General features: G+C 40.0%; 2 protein-coding genes and 1 long non-coding RNA gene across 4 annotated transcripts in view; 2 read left to right on the forward strand and 1 right to left on the reverse strand.

The window, feature by feature from the left end:
- The window catches only part of cntn2 (contactin 2), a 31,829-nt gene extending 22,094 nt beyond the window's left edge, over positions 1 to 9,735 (forward strand). For both annotated transcript variants that reach the window (XM_032548576.1, XM_032548575.1), the window contains exons 18-23: positions 1,519 to 1,753; positions 2,850 to 2,962; positions 3,980 to 4,166; positions 4,936 to 5,048; positions 5,333 to 5,501; positions 6,606 to 9,735. In XM_032548576.1, the coding sequence (XP_032404467.1) occupies positions 1,519 to 1,753; positions 2,850 to 2,962; positions 3,980 to 4,166; positions 4,936 to 5,048; positions 5,333 to 5,501; positions 6,606 to 6,706 (918 nt within the window). In that variant the 3' untranslated portion in view covers positions 6,707 to 9,735. The remainder of the gene's footprint in view (positions 1 to 1,518; positions 1,754 to 2,849; positions 2,963 to 3,979; positions 4,167 to 4,935; positions 5,049 to 5,332; positions 5,502 to 6,605) is intronic.
- A 1,824-nt stretch (positions 9,736 to 11,559) lies between these two features.
- LOC116709884 (acidic mammalian chitinase-like) lies at positions 11,560 to 17,358 on the forward strand. Its single transcript, XM_032548595.1, has 12 exons — positions 11,560 to 11,604; positions 11,766 to 11,825; positions 12,771 to 12,803; positions 12,896 to 13,100; positions 14,247 to 14,303; positions 14,398 to 14,563; positions 14,782 to 14,906; positions 15,764 to 15,887; positions 16,181 to 16,363; positions 16,574 to 16,690; positions 16,775 to 16,901; positions 17,000 to 17,358. Exons 2-12 carry the CDS (start codon positions 11,807 to 11,809, stop codon positions 17,206 to 17,208), a joined length of 1,365 nt encoding a protein of 454 aa, XP_032404486.1. The 5' UTR covers positions 11,560 to 11,604; positions 11,766 to 11,806; the 3' UTR covers positions 17,209 to 17,358.
- A 2,998-nt stretch (positions 17,359 to 20,356) lies between these two features.
- Positions 20,357 to 21,084, reverse strand: LOC116709902 (uncharacterized). Its single transcript, XR_004336995.1, has 3 exons — positions 20,776 to 21,084; positions 20,516 to 20,687; positions 20,357 to 20,451 (listed from the first exon to the last, which is right to left on the reverse strand). It is a non-coding gene; the product is annotated as an uncharacterized LOC116709902 (long non-coding RNA).
- Between the last annotated feature and the right edge of the window lie 5,224 nt (positions 21,085 to 26,308).

The raw sequence follows: 26,308 nt of genomic DNA on the forward strand, positions 1-26,308 counted from the left end.
TATTTGGCAGTGGTTCAATGATGATGATGAAACCAGGTGGGGTGTTTCGGGGAACCACGCGTCGTCAAGGTTCCAGTCTCCAAGACGAACCAAACCAAGAACCAGACGAGGATTTTGGTATTGAGAGGAAGAGATTACGCAAGATTACACGTAGGCTTGTCACAATAAACAATAAATCAATTAATTGCATGATAAATTAAAATGAGTTCAATCGTTTTTATTTGCATAATTTATCGTTTCTCTCTTTCTACCAAAAACTGGATGATAAAAGTCTCCGTAATAAATTTGATTTGTGTTTTTCTGTGGTTTATTTTGGATATTTAAAATGTCATCCAGTTCCAGTGTTACATGTTCATTAAAATTTAAAGTTTATTCATCTTTGAGAATGTGTTCTTACATTATTATGCCTTTACCATTATATTGCTTAAAAATAGTCCCAAAGCAACAATATTATCATTTATCGCAATAACTTCTGGGACAATTTATTGTCCAATAAAATTTGTTATTGTGACAGGCCTAATTACCGGTACACAATTAATGGAGTCTTTAAAATGTGTTTTGAGCCAGTTTGGCACAGAGTGATTGTAACAGAAAGTAGAGACAGCCGCGTTTAGAACGGTGCAGAAGATCGATCTTGGACCGCTTACATCTAGGTCAGGTCATTCTCAAACTGCGGTCCGCGGGCGCCCCCTCGTGGTCCGCGAGGTACTGCATGGAAACCACCATTTACTTGCTGTAACGTGAGCTCAAAACTTAGCTTACCAAAAGATTGTGTTTAAAAATAATAATGGATAAGTGACTTAAAACCGGGTCACTCAAAAGAGAGACTGAAGATGGCAGAAATACTGTATGATCGAAGGAAGCCAAGTCATACGTGCTCAGATTATTGGCGTGACGTTCGTGAGAGATTCGATTCTTTTGAACGAGTCTCTGTTGGTCTGAACTGTTCTGTTTTTTACGACTTTGCTTGCTTATAATGCTATGCTCTCACGGCAACAGCTTGCTATTTTTTATTTGATTAAAAATGATTTAATCTACAAATAAATACAACAGAAAAATACAATTGACTGAAAATGGTGGATAACTTTTATATTTAATGGTGCAGAAGAGGATATTTGTTTCTACCAAAGTAACTCGATTTTCTTTTTCTTTTATTGTGTTTCTAAATTACAGATAGCGCCAAAATGTTATTAATGCATACAAACATTGGTAGTAAAGAACAACTTCTTCTTTTTTGATTTCCATGTAGTTGACATAATTGGAAAGTTTTGAATCCACACGTACAGAATCTGTAAATAACTCCAAACGACCCTGAGTAGATGTGTTCATGACTTTGTTGTGGCCAGTCCCATTTACAAAACAGCACCTCCCTTCTCACTAGGATGGACAAAGAAAACGACAATAAGAGACTAACATTTGAATTTAATGGACAGGCTAGTAATGCAAACAATAACAACTCCGTTGTTATCGCACTGACGCTTTGCCTTTCTTGTTCTTGCTTTGCCCTGAATCGTCCAGCCCATGGCCAGGGAGTACCAGAACGGGGACGGCTTTGGCTACATCCTGGCCTTCAGGAAGAAAGACACGCCACCGTGGTCGGAGGTGCAAATCCCGCATGTCGAGTCCTCCCGCTACGTCTACTACAATGAAAGCCTGACGCCTTACACTCCTTTCGAAGTAAAGATCAAAGCGTATAACCGCAGAGGTGAAGGTCCGTTCAGCCAGATCTCAGACGTCTACTCCGCAGAGGAAGGCGAGTCTTTCAGCTCAGCTTTGAACTCTCACTGATCATATTCTCGTGGATTCTTGCAATGTTTGATCATTTGAGATTATTAATAGATCTAATTTAAAGTGCGATTAAATGCATTCGAAGTTGGGCTCTAAATATATGCAGTGAGATCATTTTGGGGGGGGGGGGGAAACATTCACACAGGTATTGTCAAAGGACCACAAATGGCTCCCGGGCCACACTTTCTACATCCCTGCCATAGATGCTCACAGAAACTCCCCACTGTAAGACGAACTGGAAAATCTCCCCCCTGCTCCTCCCCGTTACACATTGAAATAGTTTGACATTTTCTCCAAGGGCAATGTTCTCTTCCACCACTAGAGAGCAGCCACAGCCTTGGCACAACCGTGAAATATTTACATGTTGTGTCAGTTTGTACATAAAAATAAGACCTTTACTTATCCAGAAGAAATTGCTTTTTTAACTGTGACTAATGGAAGGTGACGGAGAAGGAGTTATAACATTGAGCAGCATTTAAAATGACACAACTAGACGATATAAACATAAAAGAACCCAATAAACTAGTTATCGCTTGTTATCTGAGGAGATGAGAGTGTCTCTGGATTTCCTGCAGCAGACTTAAAGGACAACAAGCCTGTTACAAAGTTTTAGGAGCTGATAACAAAATTAAGTTTGCAGATTGATTTGATCTTTGTCTGCAAACTGTCAATGTATTAAAAAACACAGAGTGTAGTCAAGTCCGACTCCCAGATTTAGACATTCAGGAACCTTTTTTAAAGAAATCCCATCAAGGGTATGGATAGTTGATTGTAAATGGCATTTTTTTTTGTTTGTTTTTACCAAACCACAGGACTTTGGTCTTAAAGGTATTTACCTGAAGATTTCAAAAGGATTGCACTGAGACTAAGTTGAAGTTGTTGGAAGACACAAGTAGAGAATTGTGTCATCAACATAGAGCTGCATACATGAAACCACACCAGATTTAGCTGCTTTAGTAGTAAATTGGTCAGACTGGTGGGGTCAAGTTGTAACCCCTGTGGAACGTTAGTTGGTATATTATAATTTAGTTTGCTTTATGAAGTTTGTCGCCCCTCCGTAGAGCCAACTGTGAGACCTTCAGGCATCAACGCCACAGCACTGTCAGCCTTTGAGATCCAGGTGTCATGGGAACCCATCCAGCCGCTTAGCAATGGCATCCTAAGAGGATATGAGGTAAGCAGCTTCACTCGCACTAACGTGGCTGCAAATCAAATGCCATGGTCATTTCTGTGTGTTTTCATGGGAAAACCAGCCCCCAAAGCAGAGCAACCTGTACCAAATAGTTGAAGGGGGTTTTATGGTCAACAAGTTGCCCAGTCAGGGCAGCGTCAGAGAACCGAGGTGCATTTGGTAACCAAATATATGCATTTGTTAGTATGAACCGTTTCAGTTTCTGGTAATCTGGTGTAATTTCTATGAAAGGAAAGTTGTTTGATGAAAGAGCCAGCAGGATAATAAATCACTATCTGTTCTCTCAGACAGTTTTCATTGCTGCTTATGCAGATAGATTGCTTTGATCTATTGTAAAAGGTGGACTGATTGTTTATTACTCCACATTGCCATAATCCAGGCTCACATTATCAGCTTTTTTGGTTCCAGTCCAGTTCAAAGCAAAGGTGCTGACGTCAGCAGCTGATTACTGGTCTGGTTGATAAGATTTATGACAATCAATTTTTATTTTCCTGTTTGTCAACCTCAGCTGGTCATTACGTGCGCACTGCAAAAGCACAAAATTTCACCCAGCATTTTTGGTCTATTATCTAGCGCAGATATCTTAGTACATTTTAAATAAGACAAAACTAACTTACAAGTAACTTTTCAGCAAGATATAGAAGCTTGTTTAAAGTAAACAATTTCTTAATATTGATGAAGTATTTGTTCCATTAGCAGATTATTGAACTTAAAACACTGAAAAAAATTCTTATTAGTGAAATAATTTGCCATTGGAACTAGAACGTTTTCATCAATATTAAGGCATTATTTACTGAAATGAGCTCCTATATCTTACTGGAAACTTACTTATGAGTTAGTTTTGTATTATTTCAACTGTATTAAGATATTTGCACTGGAAACTAGACCAAAACTACTGCATAAGATTTTGTGTTTTTGCAGTGCAAAGACTGGAAAACCCTAACTACGAACAAAGGGGCAGAGGAAACCTAAGTGTCTGCGTTCTGTGTTTGTCCTCAGATCCGATACTGGCGGCAGCACGAGAGAGAGGCGGCCGCGGACCGGGTGAGGACGGCCGGGCTGCAGCCGACGGCCCGGGTGTCCGGCCTTCGACCGAGCACGCGGTACAACGTGGCCGTTCTGGCGTACAACAGCGCCGGCACGGGGCCTCCGTCGCCTCGCACCGCCGTCACCACCAGGAAACCACGTACGGCCGCAGTTCTCCAATAGCAACGCATGCGTTCCAGTCCCAACACCACTCAGGCCTGGAGAGCTCTTTTAGGCTCTCACAAAGTGACTTTACCAAAGTCCATCATACAGTGATTCTGTTCGCTTTACTACTTCAGCTTCCTGCAGTTTTAAAAAACAAAATCTTTTTTATTAGAGCCAAACAAACAAATTACAACACACAATTCTTATTGCACATATACACCCATCAACACACTTAGAAAATCAGAAATAAAATGCACCAGTTTCAGCCCTTCTTGGTTGCTTTTTCAACAAAATGAAAACATTTTTTTATTGAAAATGAAACTAGAGAACAATCCCAACCAAGCCAGCCAAAAAAAAAGACAACAAAAAAACAAAACGTTGTTTTGTGCATGTTTCTTTGAGCATTGAAAAGACAAATAAATTACAATTAGTAACAAAAATTGTATAGAAGTGTAAAGCTAATTGTGATGACAGTCTGGATGTTTCCTGGTCACCTCTAGTCAGGGCAGACTTTCTATACCTTAGCTGTATATATATAATACCTTATGTGTATATGATATATATATATATATATATACATACAGTATATACTGTATATTACTCTGAATTTGAATCTCTGAGCAAATACAGCCCAACATGTAAATTTTCTTAACTTTGTCGACTCCTATCAGAAAACTGGATCCTTTCTGCCATTTTCCAAACCTGCCTTAGTTCATTTTAGTATTTTATATACAATATTTTTAACGCCTGTGCTTCAATTTCAGCTCCCAATCGTCCTCCGGGCAACGTGTCAACTGAAACCAAAGGCTCTGAAGTAACGCTGAAGTGGAGTCATGTGACGGCGATGCACAACGAGTCAGCCGTGTTGGGCTATAAGGTCAGTTCTCTGAACACAGGAAGTCTAACTGGTCAGCACTGACCTCAGCTGCAGCTCAAAACAACAACAGGACAAAGGAATTTCTTCCATTTTGGTTCGTTTTAGTTTTATGCAAATCTTCTGTTTCCAAAATGCTCTCCTGTCCCTGTAGCGAAAGTAAATCTTTATTTCAGGAGACTTTACAGACGCATTCATGTTGAAGATCCTGCCTCGCCGTTTCCCTATGAAACCTAATGTTGCCTGTTTTGGTTTTTTTAAGAGCTGCTTGCGTTGCTATTTTTCAGATTCTGTACAGACACGAAGACCAGACTGTAATGAAGTTCCTGGACAAGTCGAAGACGTCAGTGACTCTGCCGCTAACTAAAGACTACGGCTACACGCTGCTGGAGATCCGGACGTGGGGCGAGGGCGGAGACGGGCCGTCCCATGAGGTTATCGTGTCCCAGGATCCTGGTAAGATGTGACAGCCTGAGTGACATCTTTCAACTATTGAGAAGTAAAATGAGACAATTAGAGGAAGCAGAAGAAGTTACCATGAACACCCACTCTTCTTTTTCTGCTTTAAACTGTTTTCCCCGTTTTTCTCCTTTTTTCCATCCATCCATTTTCTAACACCCTTGACCCTAGTGGGGTCAGCAGGGGCGCTGGTTGGCCTATCTCCAGCCAACATTTCGGGCGAGAGGCCCTGGACAGGTCACCAGTCTGTCCCAGCTGTCTTCTTCTTTTTTATACCATATCTGTGTCCTTTACGTTTGAAATAAACTAAACGCAAATTTGAATAAATAAATTTTTTTTTAGATATATATACAGTACATATCATCTGTAACACTCTGCTTGTGAAAGAAAATCTAACTATCATTCAAACAACAACTCTGAGAGCCACATTACCAGACAGGACATGGTAAAAAAACAGAAATGGACAGCAATAAATCAAATAATCACATGATAAATTAAAACAAACTCAACAGTTTCCATTTGGATGATTTATCATTTTTTTCTTTTCTCTCTTTCTGTCCAAAATTTCAATGATAAAAGTCTTCACTCTGGTGCTTTGTTCTCAATTGTCCCATTTTTCGAAGGACAATTTTGTTTTCAGACACATCATAATTCATTTTATTTGATATTTCTGTTGTAGTGTTTGTGTTAAATGTTAATTAGAATTTAAAGTTTATTGATCTTTGAGAATGTGTTCTTGCATTATTTTGTCATAATCATTATGCTACTTGAAAATGGTCTCAAAACAACAATATTATCGTGTATCGCAATAACATCTGGGACAATTTATCATCCAGCAGAATTTTATCTTGTGACAGCTATTTGTACCAGTTTTTAGCTTTTAACTAATTTTTGTCTGTTGTATCTTTGGCAAGTCAAAAAACAAAAAAAACAAAAACAACAACTTAAGAACAGTTGACTGTATGTAGATCCATCTGTGTGAGTCTGAATACTTCAGTTTAAACCAAAGAGCTGAGACTCTTTCCTCCATTCAGCCCCACAGACACAGAAAAACACTCTGACCCACACTGAGCCGTGCTGCTCTCTCTCTCCATTTCACAGGAACCGGAATGATGGTGCAGAAGGACGCCTCCTCCGCCCTGACCAGCTCCCTCCTCCACATGGCCACTGGCCCGGTTCTGTTGGCCCTCAGCCTCCTGTGATCCTGTCTGTTACTGTTAGTGAAGCGAAGGCTGCAGGTGGACTTTAGATTTCATTCCTAATAATAACAGTTTTAACATCTCAATGCAGTGGGGGGAACCAGAACTTACCGCTCTGGGTTCTTTATGAACATAAGCTCTTAAGGTACAAACAGAACCGAGTGAGTGGATAGTCAGCATTGTTAACTTCTAGATGTGTGATCTGAAATTCACTCTAAGAGCAGCTATCTACATCGTTTAATTTGGCAAAAATCTTTCATCTGCTGCAGTTGTTTTCTGCATGCCAGGTCTCACTGTCTTCCCGTTATCCTGGACGTGCATGGAGCAGCGTAACCCGACGGAATGAAGGCTGCATGTTGTTCCCTCCATCCCCTCGTCTCCACCCCAACGCCGCTGCAACTCCATCTTTAGAGAGGAGGGTCTTAATTGTTTCTGCAAAACCAGGGACTGAGCACATGCTTTAAACTGGTTAAAGTTGAGTTGAAGCTTTTAACTTTAAAATATTTTTATATATATATATGGTTTTTTTTTTTAACTTTTTGCCCTAATAAGCATGGCATTTCTGGGGTTAATATGGTTTCACTCTGCATTCACAGATATTTTAGGGAGGATGATTGGACAGCTGGGGCGGTCAGCTCTAAAAATATTGTGGCCATTCTGAAACCAAGAAAATCAGAATTTTGTACTCTGATGAAAAAGAAAAGAGTTTTGTGTAACAAACCGCTGTAGCCGCCAGGTTAGTGCCTCAGCACGGCAGAAGAAAATGATTTGTTTCTGTTGCGCTCGTATTTCAGATTAGCTCATGGTAGCAAGTGTTAAATACAGAATATAGGCTTTTGTCTTTAAGTAAAAAAAAAAAAAGTTGACGCCTTCAAAACAACAACTTAAGTTCCCGCTATGGTAGATTAGAAAAATAAATGTCCTTTCTGCCATTTGCTCTGACCGCAACAATCGGACGGACCTCTAAACTGACTCGCTTTGTTTGTGTTTTTGTCTCTGCTGTAGCCGCAGCAGACAGCAGAACATGTCCGCTCTTTTTATCAGTGATGGATTTGTGCCTGCAGTGTAAAAAACAAAAACTTCATGTTCGATGTGTTTATTGCCGATCGTTTTCTGCCGATAAGGCTAATCAGAGGGAGAGATGACAGAGTCGTCAGGACTACTGAGCTGTGGTCAGGCCACCGGCGCTGACGCAACACGTCTGATCCTCTGCGGTTCCCAGAACCCTCTGAGCCTCTGGAACGCTCGCCGCCTTCTGTTGTTTCTGACGGTTCTTGCTGTTATTTATTTATTTTATTTTTTTGCCTTATTTATTTCAATGTGTTGATTTTTATTTATATATTTCTTGTTTTGCCGAGAACTCTATTTTTTTTTTATATTTGCGCCATTTTTTTTGGTCAATGTTTGCACTATCTTTTATTTGTTATGCAGGATTTAGTTCAGGGGTGTCCAAAGTGTGGCTGGGGGGCCCTTTGTGGCCCAAAACATTTAAAATTGTCTGTTCTTCTTAGGTAACAGTCCAAAGTCCTTTTTGTGTTTTAGATCTTCGATTACATTCATATTTCATAAAAATTTGTTTATTGTTGAAAAGGTGAAAGAATAGACAAAAAAAATCCCAATAAACTTTTTTTCTTTCTTTTTTTTTTATTTCATGAATCTTGTGACTCATCAGTAGTTTAAATTGGCCACTTTGGACCCAGAGTTGCTGTTCTGTAACTTCTGCGCTCACTGGAAAATGGGATTATAACCTATTTCTCAAAACATCAGTGCATAGAGCAGATATGAAACGTTCTGGTTTTAATTTAAAGCTGCAATTCTGCTCATAATAATTATGATCCAAGACGTTTGGCTGATTTTATCATTTGAATAAACGGCAGCTATTACTGATAGTCTTCTGTGACCATTAGCCTCTGATCTGAGTCCATAAACTGGCAGGAAGTTTTACAACAGCCTGTTTCTGCATCCTGTTTGTGTCCCTAAGCTCTCATCTGAAGCGGTCGGCAAAGTTTGGGTCCGCTTTCTCTTCAAGTGAAGACTGAAGCACTTACAAGAAAATGAGCCTGGTGCAAATGTTTCCGTCAAACTCTAGATGAAGTCCTAGTTAGACTTAAACCACACAGGTGAAACCTTTAATTTATCGTTGAGTTGTTCCTAAATCCTTGAACGTCTTCGTATTTAAATGGCTTTGACGGCCAGACTTGTTTACTTTGCTGGTGGTTGGATGATAGACTACTTGATTGTACACATGCAAATGCTTTATTAGGTCATTTCAACATATTTTGTGTTGCTGTTTTATGATTTTGAGTCAGTCAGTTTGTGATGTAACAGGAAACGTTTCCTGTAGTCAGCGATGCGTAGGGGTTGTGTTGGTGGTGGCAGATGAGTGCAGTGTAACGTTGCTGCTGGTTGTCTCCAGCAGTGGGTGTGAAGTTAAAACCTGGGAAACTTTTTCTACATTAGCTGGGAAAACAATGAAAACCTGATTATTTTTTTCTTGATATATGTAATCTGTATTCCTCTTAGTGCTTACATTTTCTGAAGACAGTAGGTTGCCATTTTGCCTAATAGTTTTTAATTTGGGCTCTACTCTGAGGCAACGTGACCCACCATTCAACCCCTCATCCAGAACAGCTTATGAAAAACATAACCTGTTTATACACGACTTTTAACGCCTGCTCTGTCTTCCACTCCCAAATGTAAAGCATCACACAGCAGTTGTCAGAACCACTGAATGTAGTTATGGTGTGTGTCGTTGTGCTTGATACTCTGTACAGTGTTGTTTTTTTTTATGCCTTCAGTGTTCAACGCAGAGCCATAAGGATGTGTGACCATATATGGGAGCGCTGGCCAAACAGACCTGGCTGTATGCTTAGAGTTTACCTGCCTTCAGGTGGTTCCAGTCACGAGCTTGAATCAGTTCTGGCTTATTTTGCCTTTGGATCTTTATTATTTTATTTTATTGTAACTGAATGGAAGGGGCAAGAAGGTTGCTACATGTAAAGCTGTTTTTAAATAAACACATTGGAATTATATTTGAGCAAAGTGTTTATTTACTTTTATGTCAACTCATAAAAATCACTGCCTGACCTTCGTTGTTTTTTAATTTTATTTTATTCAAATAAAATGCAAGTAACCCCCACAAAGTTGGTGAATTCAGTTCAGTTCAAAAATATGATATTAATTCCAAAAGGAAATCAAATGTTTTTTGCCACTTGATGACTGGACAGGAAGGATTTCTTATACAAACACACAATTATGTCCAAAATATCCAACATGAAGAACAGAGAGAATTAAACTAGTGGGTTTTTTCCCCTCTGTTTACCAATAATAACTCATCCATTTCAACAAATGAATGATTCCTAAATCCATATATAATCCAAGTGGATGATGGGATGTATGAATTCATCACATTAAGTTCTGCTTTGTCTATCTATCCTCTGATTCACAACAAATGTGGTCTGAAAAACATGGAAAAAAAACAATTGTATAGAGAAAGATAGTCAGATCAATCCATTGATATGAACTGAGCATGCATGTGGTGACAGTGGAAAGGAAAACTGCTTTAACAGGAAGCCGACCAGCCGTCTGCCATGACACAAAGAGAAACACAAGAAAAGCTCATTCAGCTTTTTGATGTAGAAAAATGACAAAAGAATTTGAACTTTTTTTGTCCATCATATTTGCTGGATGTAGCATCATGAAGCATTTATCTGCTGATTTAATACCAACAAATAGCATCTGGATCTGAACAGCAGGAAAGCCACAACATTCAAAACTATTTACTGATTTAGTCATTAACCAAGACTTATTGGAATTGAAAGAACTTTTTTTCCTGATTGTATTAAATTTAAAACGTGATTGTATTAATCACAACGCCTCAAATGAATTAAATAGATATTTTTAATTGTTCCGCCTCAAGATTGAAGTCGTTTTTCAAAGTTTTTAAATCTTTCCTCACTTTTTAAAAGTAAAATGTAAATAGAAATAGAAAACGATTTGTTTTTAATCCTTTTACCATGTTTTAATTTGTTTTAAAAATGTCAGAAACTATCATGTTGATTCAATTAAAAATAATGACATACTGATTCAATCTTAATAACATGAACTAACTGTACATGATATGGTTTTCTACCCTTCCTCTGACTCTTACCCCTGATTTAACACAAGAAATGAATTAACGTTCAGGGTAAATATGAGTGACAGGAAGTTTGACATGAAGTCTGAATCCTGAAAGGTTATTCCAGTTTTTCTTTAAGGGTGTGGACACTTTTGCAACCATCACAAAGACAATAAAGCTTTATTGTCTTTGTTCATAACACCATCTCAGTTATTACAACAACAACAACAAAAAAAACTCAGGTAAGTTTGTAATTGTCATTTTGTGAAACTCTATGTGTAAAATTTCTTAGTCGGCTGTAAAGTAGTTTTAAAGTTCAGTAGGCCAGCAACGCAACAAATGTAGTGTTTGTGTGGAATTGCCCCTTTAATAGTAGCTCCCCTTTGGCTCATTAAATGCGCCTGGCTCCAGGGTCAAAGTTCATCGGGACGCAAATCAACATTCCAAGTAGGAAGTTGCAAGCTTCCTTCTCAGAGATATATCTAACCCTTTACAGGTAATGTTTTATTTTATCACCTTTCTTTGTATCGTTTTCATTTATAGAGATGCTGTATAAACTGATTGCACCTCCCAGCCTGATACTGCAGCACATGTTCCCGGACTTCCAGATGTTTGACCGCTCTGCCCTTGAAGTCCAGTTATTAATCAATGTCATCAGCTCTCCATCACGCCGAGTTCTTATCAGCTGCACTTTGCCACCTTCTATTAGTCATTAATAAGAATAATATGAACAAGAACCCTTTTTAGTGAAGTCAGGACTCTGCCTTGTTCCTCGTGAAGAACGGTACCGACTTTTGTCTTATGCACAAACAGAATGTTATTACTTAGACAGAAATTTAATTGGTATTATATATATATATACATATATATATATATGTGTATATATATATATTTTTTTTTTCAAAACCTCCACCCTTTCTGTGATTAATTTCCTTGGCGTTGCAGATCTGCAGCAGTGAAGGGACTGGAACTCCAAACGGGACAAAATGACTAAACTACTCCTAGGTAAACCTTCTTCATTCACTCTTCAAGCCGATGAGCATTCAAAGCAAAGAATGGATTTTATTGTGTGTCAAATATATACGATTGTCAAGCTGCTGTTGCCGCTCCTCCTTCTACCTGCTCATCATGATCATAATCATTATGTAAAGTTTGGATTATAGATTTGAACTGTTTAGGTGATCATTTAGTATAGATAATAAGATGATATAGGAGTCGGTAGCTCAAACATTAAGAGCTTAGCAGCTGAGAAATGGTCTAACTTTCTTTTCAGTTATAGGTACCTATAATATTGAGATAAAGTAACATGGCAACATGAGAAATGAAAACCTTGTTTGTAATTGTGGCTGAACAAAAATGTAAGAAACTGAATTTCCTGTCCAGTGAAACAAAGAAAATGCAGCTTTGAAGTTTGTTTTTTTCGGCTTGCTTCAAAACGCAGGGAGGACACTGAAGGCCAAAACACAAAACAGCGATATATTTTTTATTTAAACCGAAACGTGTTAGTTATTATTATTATTATCATAGGCCAATGAGCCGATGCAAGAAAACTTTTTAAACTATTTGAATATTAAACTGAGTTTTATGCACTGTTTGATAACTACGTAAGATTAATTGGAATGTATGTGTGATTGAATTGAAATTACATTTTTTGCAGTTTTTTGTGACAAGGTTTGTTGTGCGACAGAGCTGCAGAAATAAACTGAACTGAATTGAATTATTTGTACAGCTGTTGAAATATTTAAATTATATATATATATATACAAAAAGATACATACCAGAACAAATATGAACCAGACCATAGGAGCACAACAAATATATTTTATCTGCCAATCATGAATGCCATGGTCTTGCTGTTTTTTTATTAAGATGTGACATTTTATTTTTGTCAGTAAAGCATAATCTGTAATTACTATATTTATAATCGTCCTCTCTCTCTTTGTCTGTTAGCCGCCGTGGGCTTTCTGGTCCTCGCCCACATCGGTGAGTTTCAGCTGTAAAATAAATAATAAAGTTGCTTTTTTTTTGTGACCGAATGCTGACCATCTTTACGGCTTCTCTCCAAATGCCCTCAGCTTCATCCAATAAGCTGGTGTGTCACATGACCAACTGGGCCCAGTACAGACCCATCGGTGGTAAATTCACCCCGGACAACATTGACCCGTTCCTCTGCACCCATGTCATCTACGCTCTGGCCACCATCAACAGCTTCAACCAGATCACTACCATCGAGTGGAATGATCCGGAGATGTACGCCAGACTTGACAGCCTCAAGAAATAGTAAGTCTGCATAGCGACGCAATTTCTCATGTCTGTATTTGCTGAGTGCAATAGCATCTGTCTGCCTTGGCCAAAGATATTATTTTTGGGGCACAAAATTGACTAAAAACATAATAGAACCCTGAAAGCAACGCCAAGAGAGATAAAAACAAAACTGTTGTGGTGATAAATCTAATAGAAGTATGTTACTTACCCTTAAACCTGAATCAAATTTCATTATCCAGAATGCTGGACCGCATACTGAAGAGGCAGTTCAGCGTTTTGATTCCAGCGTGTTGGAAAAAGACACGTCTACAAGTCACAGAGCTGGTGTGCTGTGGTGGCGCAGGGGTTTAGCACAACCCATAAATGGAGGCCTTAGTCCTCGACTCGGCCGTCGCAGGTTCACTTCCTGGCCTGGCGACCTTTGCAGCACATCTTTCCCTTTTTTCAACTTTCCTGTCAGTTAACTATCAATTAAAGGCCTCTAGAGCCAACAAAACCTTTAAAAAAAAGTTGCAGAGCCATCAAAGACTGGAGTTTGACTCTCCTGATCAAAGAAAACCAAGCACAGTTAGCCAAAGCATTAACTTGCAGCATGCACTCCTCCTACGATGGTTCCAACTTTTAGGAAAGAGGACTAGAGAGTATGTTCCAACTCTCAAGAGACGGTACCTTCCTTATCAGGTGATATGGAAGAGACTCAGATGAATTGTTGAACCTTGCAGCCATGTCCCATGGGGGATGTTGTGGGGGAATACTGCAGGAGTATGATGTATCTAGGATTGGAGAAACCTTTTCAACAATCTGGCGTAATGAACAGGATCTCTTGGTTATTTGATTAGTTTGCTTTCTGTGCCTCCTTTGGAAGATTTCCCTGGGGAAGAGCCAAAACTCACATGAGAGATTATGTATCCCAGCTGGCCAAGGAATCCTTGGGATTCCCCAAAATCAGTTGTGGGTGTCACAAAGGAGAGGGGCATCAGGGATTCCCCCTGGACTTGATCCCAGATAACCACAAAGTAATGAATGGATGGATGGAAATGTTACATTTTTCTAGCTCACTGCTAAGCTGTTTAAACTACATTGGCCTGGCATGATTTTGATGGCAAATTTCTTCACTTGTTTTAAGGTTTGCCCTATTTTCTGCCTGTCTTTGTCACTTAGCAACCCCGCACTGAAGACTCTGCTGTCTGTCGGAGGCACTGTAAATGGAGTGAGCCCGTAAGTCCCAATTTATCAACACTTACTGTTAAATGCAGTGAACGTTTCTTAAGTACTGAATCCTTATAGCAGATATAAAATGTTTTCCTTTCAGATTCATTGCCATGGTTGGCAAACCAGAGACTCGACAAGCCTTCATTATGTCAGCAATCAGCTTCCTGCGCACCCATAACTTTGACGGGCTGAATCTGGCCTGGGAGTATCCTGGACACAACGGCAGCCCACCAGAGGACAAGGACAGCTTCACTCTGCTGGTCTCGGTAAGCAGACCGTTCCTCACTACCCCTTACAGCAACTTCTAATGTGCTGTTATCTGTTATTTAACTTCTGCTTTGGAGAAGTTTGTCCTTAGTCCTTATGTAAGATAGGATCATTCAATTGTAGATGGAACAGTACATTAGATTGTTGCTTATTTTCTGTGTCAAAACAAAGGTTCTCGTTTAAAAATTGAAATCTTTGTCTGTCTTTCTGCGTACAGGAGCTGGCCAACGCGTTCCAGGATGACGCCACAGAAAACAGGAAGACAAGGCTGCTGCTTTCAGCCAATGTGGCCGGCTTCGTTTCGACCATTGACAAGGCGTACGACGTCAGCAATATCGTACCGTAAGTTTCGCGACCCTGAAGTCATTTATGCTTGTACTGTAGTGTGCAGTCGTCATCTATTCCGGTCCAGACTGAAAGGAACAGAGACAGACTTAAATACCAGATCAGCAAACTAGTAAAAGCAACTGCTTATATAGAGGCAGTCACACTTGCTGATTGTTAAGAAAGGGAATTTAATCTGCAGCACCTGCTGCTTATTTTCCTCTTAAGTTTTATACAAGGAGCGAAGATCTTTGATTCTCACAAACAGGGTTAATCTTTATTTAACAAGTATTAAAAGTAGGTGCCTGTCGCATGATGTTGTACAGTTGGGGTCAAGTCTAAATGATTTTAAGACCTGGGAAATATCACATCCTTTTTGTCATACCCCTAAACACATGACCCTAGAAAAGGAGGATGGATTGTTTTATTACCATAATTTAATATTCTCAGCAAACAAAGATATTAAGAACATATTTTGTTTCAGTTTTTTTTTTATTAATTGTTTGCTATCCTATACAGTTTTAAAATTTTTTTTTGTATATACAATGCTTTTACAGATCAATACTTGCATATGTGCACTAATTCATTCTTGCTTTTCCATTTTTGTAAAAAATAACTACATATTAGTAGTAAGAAAGTACTAAGAAAGAGAAATTATATTTTTAAATATTTCTGTTCCAATTTTCTTTATTGAGATAAATCTGATTCTGAAATAGTTTGAAATCATTCATTGACCAAAGTGAATTGGATCAGCAGACAGCCACACAGTAGCCGCTCACAGGACCTAATTGTTAAGAACAGCCTCATTTTCTAAGTTTCTATGAATTTTGCCTTCATGTTAATCAAAAATGCTGTTTCTATCTGTATTCCAACAGCCACATGGACTTCATGAACATCATGACCTACGATTTCCATGGATACTGGGAGGCAGTGACTGGACACAACAGCCCACTGTACCGCAGCTCTGTTGACATCGGATCACAATTTCACTACAACATCGTAAGGAACTAGAACTAGATCACACTGGACACTGGACCGACTTGTAAATACAAGTCAATAACTTGTATTCAATCTACATTCACACTGAGTGAATATAGATTGAATAAAAAAGTGTGTCACCAGTACTTTAAAGTGGTATTTATAAATATTGTATTCTAAACTGAAGATCCTAGTTTACTGTTGCTTGTCAACCCAACCAGCCTTCTGGACAGACTTCATCAAATTTGAGTGAATGTTTTATATCCACATTGTAAAACCTTTCACGTTGTACTTTCTAAACTATTTTTCCACAGAACTCCTCAGTGGCTCACTGGAGGTCTCTGGGGGCCCCAGCGGAGAAGCTGCTCCTGGGTTTCCCAACATACGGCCGGACCTACCGTCTCAGCACATCGGCGAACGGCCTGGGAGCTCCATCCAACGGCCCCGCAGACGCTGGGCCCTACACCCGTACCGCTGGCTTCTGGGCCTACTACGAGGTACGGCTTCGACATTAACGAACTCGGTTCACTTTTTTGGCACAAGTCAGAAATAATTATGATAATGAGCAATTTTTGTAAAAAACAGTGGAATAAAATCGTCGTGTAATGAGAAAAAACACATTTAGAGCAGGAAGGTGGATCTTTACGTTAGTTGTGCCAAGTTTAATTGCTTTATAACTCAATGTTCTGTTTGGGTTCTGCTCCCAGACCTGCGACTTCACCAACAATGCTGTAGTTTCCTGGATCTCTGAGCAGCATGTTCCTTATGCCACCTACGGCAGTGCTTGGGTGGGCTACGATGACAAACGCAGCTTTTCTTCCAAGGTAAGTAAAGCTGTTTTTCATTCATTGGTTCAGTCATAGTTCCTGTTTCTATCAACCTGATGGCCTTTTCTATTGCTCTTGTAGGTCCAGTTTATGACTGCAGAGTCTTTGGGCGGCGCTCATGTGTGGACTCTGGACATGGATGACTTCAGCGGATCGTTCTGTTCAGAAGGACCGTACCCCCTGATCAACCACCTCAGAATGTCAATGGGTACATTTTCTTCTTCTCTTCTACTATCTCTTAGCATGTTCTTTTTTAACCACTTAATCTACAGATTGATTTTTTTTTTCTGTTGTCCTCATATGAAGGTTTCGCTCCAAAGCCAACCACTACACCGCGACCCACAACCACCGGGGATCCCATTGCCAGTTTTTGCGTCGGCCGTCCTGATGGGCTGTACGAGAATGCAGCTGATAAGACCACCTACTTCCAGTGTTTCCAGGGAAACACTTACCTCCACCACTGTCCGCCTGGTCTCGTCTACTGGGATCCCTGCAAGTGCTGCAACTGGCCCTAAGCCAGACAAGCATCCTCAAGAAATGATAACATCTCATTGAATGTTCACACCCAGAGCTACATGTTAGAGAAATCTGTCCACAGTGTCCATTACTGCTTAACCTCAAGTGTGCTGCTCAAGAGCCCAAAATAAATCAGTGATAAAATTTCATTGTGTCTGACTCAGTTCTGAAGACAAAAGAGCGTTTTTGAACAAATGCAACAAATATGATCCATATCACAATATTATATCGCTTTAAAAGACAATTTGTGTAAGGTGGTACCAGGTGGTACCAGGGCTTTGAGGTGCGTCGCGACTCGTGGTGATTGAGTCGTTTGGCAGACTGGAGGTAGGCTAAGTTTTTATGGTCCGTCCAGACTAGCACTGGGTGTTCAGCACCCTCCAGCCAATGCCGCCTCTCCTCGAGCGCCAGCTTGATGGCTAGTAACTCACGATCGCCCACATCGTAGTTATGTTCAGCGGGTGACAGTCTGCGAGAAAAAAACGCACACGGATGAGTCTTTTTGTCAGTGTTGGAGAACTGAGAAAGTACGTCTCCGACTCCTGTTTCCGAGGCGTCCACCTCCACTATAAACTGTCTATTAGAATCGGGTTGAATGAGAACCGGCGCCTGAGCGAAAAGTGATTTGAGGTGGAGAAAAGCCCTTTCAGCTTCGGGTGTCCATTCAAACGGTATTTTGGTGGAAGTGAGAGCGGTGAGGGGTAGGGCCGTTTGGCTGTAGTTTCGGATAAAACGTCTGTAGAAGTTAGCGAAGCCCAAGAATCTCTGCAACTGTTTGCGGGTCTGCGGTACTGGCCACTCCAACACTGCTTTGATCTTTTCCGTTGTTGGCCTTACCTGCCCGCCCTCGAGTATGAACCCTAAGAACGTCACAGATGTTTGGTGGAACTCGCACTTTTCAGCTTTAACAAAAAGCTTATTCTCTAAGAGACGTTGAAGGACCATCCGGACATGTCTTTTGTGTTCTGCAATGTTCCTGGAAAAAATAAGAATATCATCGAGATAAACAAAGACGAAAATGTTGAGAAAGTCTCGGAGAACATCATTAACTAGGGCCTGAAAAAAGGCTGGGGCGTTGGATAAACCAAAGGGCATAACTAGATACTCGAAGTGACCTAGAGGGGTCTTGAATGCAGTCTTCCATTCATCCCCCTGGCGGATGCGGAGCAGGTGATAAGCATTCCGTAGGTCCAGTTTTGTGAAAACCGTAGCACCATGAACAGGCTCTAGAGCGGAAGAAAGAAGAGGTAATGGATACTTGTTTTTAACTTTAATCAAGTTCAATCCCCTATAATCAATGCATGGTCTTAACGATCTATCCTTCTTCCCTACAAAAAAAAATCCCGCTCCTAAAGGAGAGGATGAGGGACGAATAATGCCTGCAGCCAAGGAGTCCTTAATATAGGTCTCCATGGCCTCTCGTTTGGGACGGGAGATGTTATAGAGGCGACTGGATGGTAAAGGGGCTCCGGGGAGGAGATCTATTGCGCAGTCATATGGTCGATGAGGGGGAAGTGAGAGTGCTTTAGTCTTACTGAAGACTGGTTCTAGGTCCCGATACTCCGCAGGGATTAGGGACATGTCGGAAGGGTCTACCTCCTGCGTAATCGCCGGTGGTGAACTTGGAGGCACTGCAGAGTGGAGACAATCTGAGTGACAGCGGAGAGACCAGGATTCAATATGCGAATCTGCCCAGTTTATATGAGGGTTATGCTTCTGAAGCCAATCGAATCCCAGGACTATAGCGGAGGTAGCTGACGGAAAGACAAAGAAAGAAATCAGTTCACTGTGGTTACCCGAAATGACTAATCCTAGTGGTTTAGTTTTGTGAGTTATTGGCGGTAGAAATTTACCGTCTAGGGCGGTAATGCAGAGAGGAACCGAAAGGGGAATGGTTTCAATTGCCATCTGTTTGACTAAGGTGGAATCTATGAGATTCTGTTCGCACCCAGAATCTATGAGTACGGAAAAATTTAAAGAATCATTTCTGACAAACAGAGTGGCAGGGAGAAGTAGTCGAGGAGAATCTCTCTTTTCTTGTTTTAACTGGCCCGCCAGCCTCCTCTCATCTACTGACGGGCCTGGGCTTTTGCCCGACTAGGACAGGCAGCGATGTAATGGCCTGGCGACCCGCAGTACAGACACAGATGGGAACTCAGCCTCTTTTGCCGTTCCTCGGGAGTCAGTCGAGCTCGCCCAATCTGCATGGGTTCTGGTTCTGACCGGGTCTGTGAGGGAAACGGAGGTTGAGATAATTGTGACACTGGAGAGAGAGCAAACTTCAGAGGCGGACTCCTCCTGGTCTTTTCTTTATTACGATCCCTCATGCGGTTGTCTAAACGAATAGCGAGGGAAATTAAGTCATTCAGAGAGTTTGGTTCATCTGTAGTGGCTAGTTTCGTCCTTTAGTGACTCATTAAGGGCTTGAAAAAACATGATTTTCAGAGCCCGTTCATTCCATCCTGAAGAGGCTGCCCTGATCCTGAAGTCTACATCAAAATCTGCCACAGATCTTGGCCCTTGTTTAATAGACCATAGATTTCTAGAACTAGAGGTGTTATCGGGTTCTTGACAGAAAGTCTGTTTAAACTCCACCAGGAACTCGTCAAACGAGCAGCCAAAGTTGGATGGATCTTTAAATCTAGCCTCTGCCCAATCCAGAGCTCTCCCTGACAGATGAGAAATTATGTATGAAATCTTAGTTCCGTCATGAGCAAAACTCCGTGGAGAGTTATTAAAAGCTAGGGAGCATTGTAAAAGGAATCCCCCACAACGATTGATTTCATCTGAGTATTTCTCTGGGTTGGGCGGGCGAGTCTCAGGAAACCTGGGATGGACTGGAGGTGATGGATCTGGAGATGAGTCTGGAGCAGGGACTGGATTGGGAGATGGAGCGGCGCCGGCAGCAGCGCCCTGTTGAAGAGCCCTTTGTAACAGGTTAGCCAGGTTGTCCAAACGCTGGTTGGTTTCATGCTGTTGGTTGCCAAGGATCCTTAACGCTGCCTCATGCGATTGAATGAGTGAGTTTTGTTCTGCTACTGTTCTCCTGAGTGCATCCGCTGGGTCAGTATGCAGGCCGGAGTGTTCTGTCATGTTGGACGCTATTCGCTTAACCCACATGCAGAACACAAACAGGAGATGAAGGAATCAGATAAATAAAATTTATTGATGAACAGATCAACAGTGAGAAATGTGAGTAAGTTCGAGCCCCCACTGGATCAGGGGCGTCAGTGATCTGAAGACTGGAGAGATGACAGGTAAGTGGGTAGTAGTAATTATGGGGAAGGAGAAATGGAGCGGGCTTACTGGGAGAGATGAAGAGGATTCGCCAGGGAGGTAGGTCGTAGAGAGGCTGGAGTCCGGGTTCTTGCACAAGAGAGGGGTTCCAATGGCGGGGAGTAGCCGAAGGGAGGCACGTCGGAGGGCGGGCAGGGAATCGGACCATAGTCGACCGAGGGACGGTTCCACGGGAGGAATCCTGAGAGAAGGTCAGAGGAAAAAGGCTCAGATTAGCAGAGTACACGAATTAATTCTCAGAGAACTAAGCTCAGAGGGGCTCAGGGTACCAAAACAGGTATAACACTCAGGCGCCGGCGAACTGGCCACCCGCTCCTCTTATGCTGGTGTTGATGAGGCTGATAACACACAGGTGCGCGGTGACCATCCTCCTCCAGAAGCCTCCTTGTGGCTCCCCCTGGTGGACAAAACAGCTCTCTACAAAAACCCCAGCCTCTAACAGTCCCGCTATTGCAAGGACGATTATGAAAATATAAATAGAAACAGTTTTTCTAACGTCAACATCAGACCTACATTTTTATTCACAAACCAGTGTATGAAAAAATATTCTTGCCCATAATTTGATAGTTAGAGGGCAGATCCGCCCTCCTCCTCCTCACCATGGACCAGGAGTCTGAACAACATGGAGGCTCTGAGAGTCATTATTACACTGAGGGCAGCCAGACTAGCTTATTTTGCTAAATTATTATATTTAGCTAAATATTATTGCTGAGGGGCACAAACAGGCCTTCTGACATACAGATTAAAAAAATAGAAAAACAATTTTTGAAAAATAAAAAGGGCATTATTAGGGCTGTGTTTATTTATTTATTTATTTATTTATTTATTATGAATTAAGGGAATCATGTGTCAGTAAATGCCATTTTAAACATCACTTAGAAATGTTTCTGCCATTTTCAAGGTGATTAATAACTTTTTTTCTTCATCAAAAAATTCTGTGGAAATTAGCCTCCTGAAGATAGCTGTTTTGAAATCAGAGAACAAAGCATAGATCCAGACCTAATAGATACATAATAGATCCGACCTTATGCATAGGCCACATTGTCACTGATACCAGATCTAGAATAGTTTTTAGTATCAGGTCGGTGCATATCTAGTAGGCCCCAGATTATCTCTATGCTTTGCTGAAGCTTTACGTTCAGAAGTCATTCATAAATGAGAGCTGCATGCACATGTGGATAAAAATGTCAATACCTTTCTGTTAATGTTTGAAAATCCCACAAAGAGCACTGAAATAACTTAAAAAGCAATAATCGATAAAAAATATTAAATATTAATTATTAAAAATCTGATGTTACTTTTGAATTATTATTCAATCGAATCATTCTAAATAATAAACTAATGATGATGATGATACCTCTAAAAAGACAACATAACTTGAACACAGGACCATGTTAAAGGCGTGTCCTCTAATTAGCATCACAGATGTTTTCAAGCTTGTAATCAGTTAGTTGGCCTTTTTAAAAGAATGACAAGTAGTTAGTGTGTTACACTTTTTATATTTATCAATATATATACATATACACTCTTTGCTTATATGGCAATATATTGGAAAATATGAGTTTCCCAGATATGAAATCTCATATATTGGAATATATTGCTTGATGTATTGAGTGATATTCTCCAATAAACAGCAACATAGTTTTGTTTCGGAGCCTACGTGACTTTAGGTTGAAACTTATGGATTTCATATGACAGAATTTTAATATATTGGTTCTTCACTTAATTTTTATTCCCCTGAATAAAAATTCAGGGGAATAAAAATAATTAAACATTTGATTGAAATGATCTGATCTTTCGAAGCATGGCTTGTTGACATAATGAAACCGTTCTAAATACCTTATAACGGTTTCATAAGTGATATGCATAGTCAACATATCACTTATGTTATCAATAGAGAGATTAATCATTTATCTTTGTTCTCTTACATAAACAGGATACAAGGTATAAAAAATAACAATGACTTTTTACACCCAGCTTAACGGCCTTCGTGTTTCTTGTAATATATAAAAGATAAAGGCAATATAGATATGGACTCAGATCAAAAACCTCAGCTTACACTAGACTGATGGTTGCTATGTCTGTTAGTGTCTGAGCTCACCTTGGCAACCAGTCTTACAGCGTCAACACACACTTCATGTGTATACATGATTTTGGTCAACATGATGTAATAAAAAAGAATCTGGTTCTACAATGTTTTTGAGTTTTGAATGGCTGACTGAACTGCTGCCTGTACCTATTCATGGACTTTGGTTCTGGCTTCACACAAAGAACACAGATCAGTCCCCTGGTCAGAGTTAGTATCTGTTTCTGTGTCAGGTCTTACTACTTCTGACCCCGTCCTCCATGTTCGTGACACCCATTACCTGCTCTTCACACATCACATCAACACCGTCAGCAAACTTAAGCGATGACCCAACTTTAGTAGGTCTCATTTCAGAAGAGGAGGAAATGAAGCACAGAGGAGAGATCCTTGAAGCTTGAGCCGCCAGCTGCACAGATAACAATAATCCAGAGGTCATCGGCACAGCCTGAGAAAATCAGGGCAGTTACAGATCAGGACCTCCTTCAGATTCTGTATTTGAACTGTGACCCTCTGAAAGGAGTTGTAGGGTATTAAAGTCAAGGCCGATCAAATTGGTTTTATATGCATAAAGTTGAACAACAACAGAAAAATGTTCAATAATTGTGTATATTTACATGTATGTATGTATTTTTTAGAGTTACATTGCTCAATAAAGGTTTATTTTTCTAGGCTGGGCTATTTGAAAATACACTTATGATTAACATGAATAGAATGTTACAGCTGAACCCATATAGTTATGAATACTGTAAGTAATATGTTTTTTCTTTACTGTCTGGCATTGAATCAGACTAAAGATTTTGTGTTCCAGTTTTGATGAACAAAGTTAAAAAGTTCTTCAAATTCTGAAGTTTTCAAACATTTCCTTAAAATGAACATTTCTGTAGGATGGCCTATAAATTGTTTGACTTGGGTCAAGTACGTTGGGTTTCCTACAGAAATCTCTTCAAATGAGTTTACTGGAAGTTTGGCCCATTCCTCCTGACAGAACTGGTGTTACTATATAATAATATAATCATCTGGGCTTTTCTTAACCGTTTAAAGGCATAGTAATCCTACTGAATGTAAACTTACAGTATGTTTCAATTTCTATGCCCATAATAGTTGGTTGGGTCTCCTTTAGCATAAATTACTGCGTCAATGCGGCGCAGAATGCATAGTCAAGTCAAGTCAGGTTGATTTGTATAGCACCTTTCAGCTACAAGGCAGTTCATGATAAAAGCCTCTCTGTTGCTTTCTAATGGATACCGCCCCTTTAAACCTTTAGGGTCAACTTCCCAGGACTCCAACTCAGCGGCTGTCAACAATCTCTATTCAGAGAAGCCAAGGTCAAATGACCGTATATCTTCCTTTAGACTAGTGGTGCACAAAGTGGGTTCTCGAGGGCCAGCATCCTACATGTTTTAGTTCTCTTCCTGGTTTAACGCACCTGGATCAAATGATGGCTCGTTAGAATCGTGTTACTCTACGTTCAGTCATTGACAACCAAATGGTGGTAAGCTACAGCCTGTCAGACTGCTGGGGTCATAGAGGTCATGAACTGGCACCTCCAGACCCTCTGAGCACCACCAGCAGGCAACTCAAGTGAAGTGTTTTGCCCAAGGTCACAACGGCAGAGCGAGGTCTTGAATGGGCAATCCACCGATTGAGAGACAAACTCCTACCACCGTCACCACCATCTACCACAACAATTTAAGACACTTTACGCTGATCTGCGCCAACCTGATATAAATTCTCGTCCTTTCCACTTGAACAATCATTTATTAGACATGTAAAAATACCAGGAGTTTCATTTATTAATGACTTTATTCAACTGGTGATAAGGAAGAACATGTCACCCAAAGACAAGGAAACAACACTAGCTATCACGCTAATAAATATTTATAGGGCCGTTAGATAAACAGGCCACATTGATGACAACATACAGCATAAATCGCTAGTTCAAAGGAATCGCTGAAATTTGTTTTTTGCCTTATTTATTTCAATGTGTTGATTTTTATTTATATATTTCTTGTTTTGCCGAGAACTCTATTTTTTTTTTATATTTGCGCCATTTTTTTTGGTCAATGTTTGCACTATCTTTTATTTGTTATGCAGGATTTAGTTCAGGGGTGTCCAAAGTGTGGCTGGGGGGCCCTTTGTGGCCCAAAACATTTAAAATTGTCTGTTCTTCTTAGGTAACAGTCCAAAGTCCTTTTTGTGTTTTAGATCTTCGATTACATTCATATTTCATAAAAGTTTGTTTATTGTTGAAAAGGAGAAAGAATAGACAAAAAAATCCCAATAAATGTTTTTTCTTTCTTTTTGTTTTATTTCATGAATCTTGTGACTCATCAGTAGTTTAAATTGGCCACTTTGGACCCAGAGTTGCTGTTCTGTAACTTGTTTACTTTGCTGGTGGTTGGATGATAGACTACTTGATTGTACACATGCAAATGCTTTATTAGGTCATTTCAACATATTTTGTGTTGCTGTTTTATGATTTTGAGTCAGTCAGTTTGTGATGTAACAGGAAACGTTTCCTGTAGTCAGCGATGCGTAGGGGTGGTGTTGGTGGTGGCAGATGAGTGCAGTGTAATGTTGCTGCTGGTTGTCTCCAGCAGTGGGTGTGAAGTTAAAACCTGGGAAACTTTTTCTACATTAGCTGGGAAAACAATGAAAACCTGATTATTTTTTTCTTGATATATGTAATCTATATTCCTCTTAGTGCTTACATTTTCTAAAGACAGTAGGTTGCCATTTTGCCTAATAGTTTTTAATTTGGGCTCTACTCTGAGGCAACGTGACCCACCATTCAACCCCTCATCCAGAACAGCTTATGAAATACATAATGCCTTCAGTGTTCAACGCAGAGCCATAAGGATATGTGACCATATATGGGAGCACTGGCCAAACAGACCTGGCTGTGTGCTTAGAGTTTACCTGCCTTCAGGTGGTTCCAGTCACGAGCTTGAATCAGTTCTGGCTTATTTTGCCTTTGGATCTTTATTATTTTATTTTATTGTAACTGAATGGAAGGGGCAAGAAGGTTGCTACATGTAAAGCTGTTTTTAAATAAACACATTGGAATTATATTTGAGCAAAGTGTTTATTTACTTTTATGTCAACTCATAAAAATCACTGCCTGACCTTCGTTGTTTTTTTAATTTTATTTTATTCAAATAAAATGCAAGTAACCCCCACAAAGTTGGTGAATTCAGTTCAGTTCAAAAATATGATATTAATTCCAAAAGGAAATCAAATGTTTTTTGCTACGTGATGACTGGACAGGAAGGATTTCTTATACAAACACACAATTATGTCCATATAAGACCAACATATCCAACATGAAGAACAGAGAGAATTAAACTTGTGGGTTTTTTCCACTCTGTTTACCAATAATAACTCATCCATTTCAACAAATGAATGATTCCTAAATCCATATATAATCCAAGTGGATGATGGGATGTATGAATTCATCACATTAAGTTCTGCTTTGTCTATCTATCCTCTGATTCACAACAAATGTGGTCTGAAAAACATGGAAAAAAACAATTGTATAGAGAAAGATAGTCAGATCAATCCATTGATATGAACTGAGCATGCATGTGGTGACAGTGGAAAGGAAAACTGCTTTAACAGGAAGCCGACCAGCCGTCTGCCATGACAAAGAGAAACACAAGAAAAGCTCATTCAGCTTTTTGATGTAGAAAAATGACAAAAGAATTTGAACTTTTTTT

Source organism: Xiphophorus hellerii, chromosome 20 (genome assembly GCF_003331165.1).
Source record: "Xiphophorus hellerii strain 12219 chromosome 20, Xiphophorus_hellerii-4.1, whole genome shotgun sequence".
Taxonomy (NCBI): domain Eukaryota; kingdom Metazoa; phylum Chordata; class Actinopteri; order Cyprinodontiformes; family Poeciliidae; genus Xiphophorus; species Xiphophorus hellerii.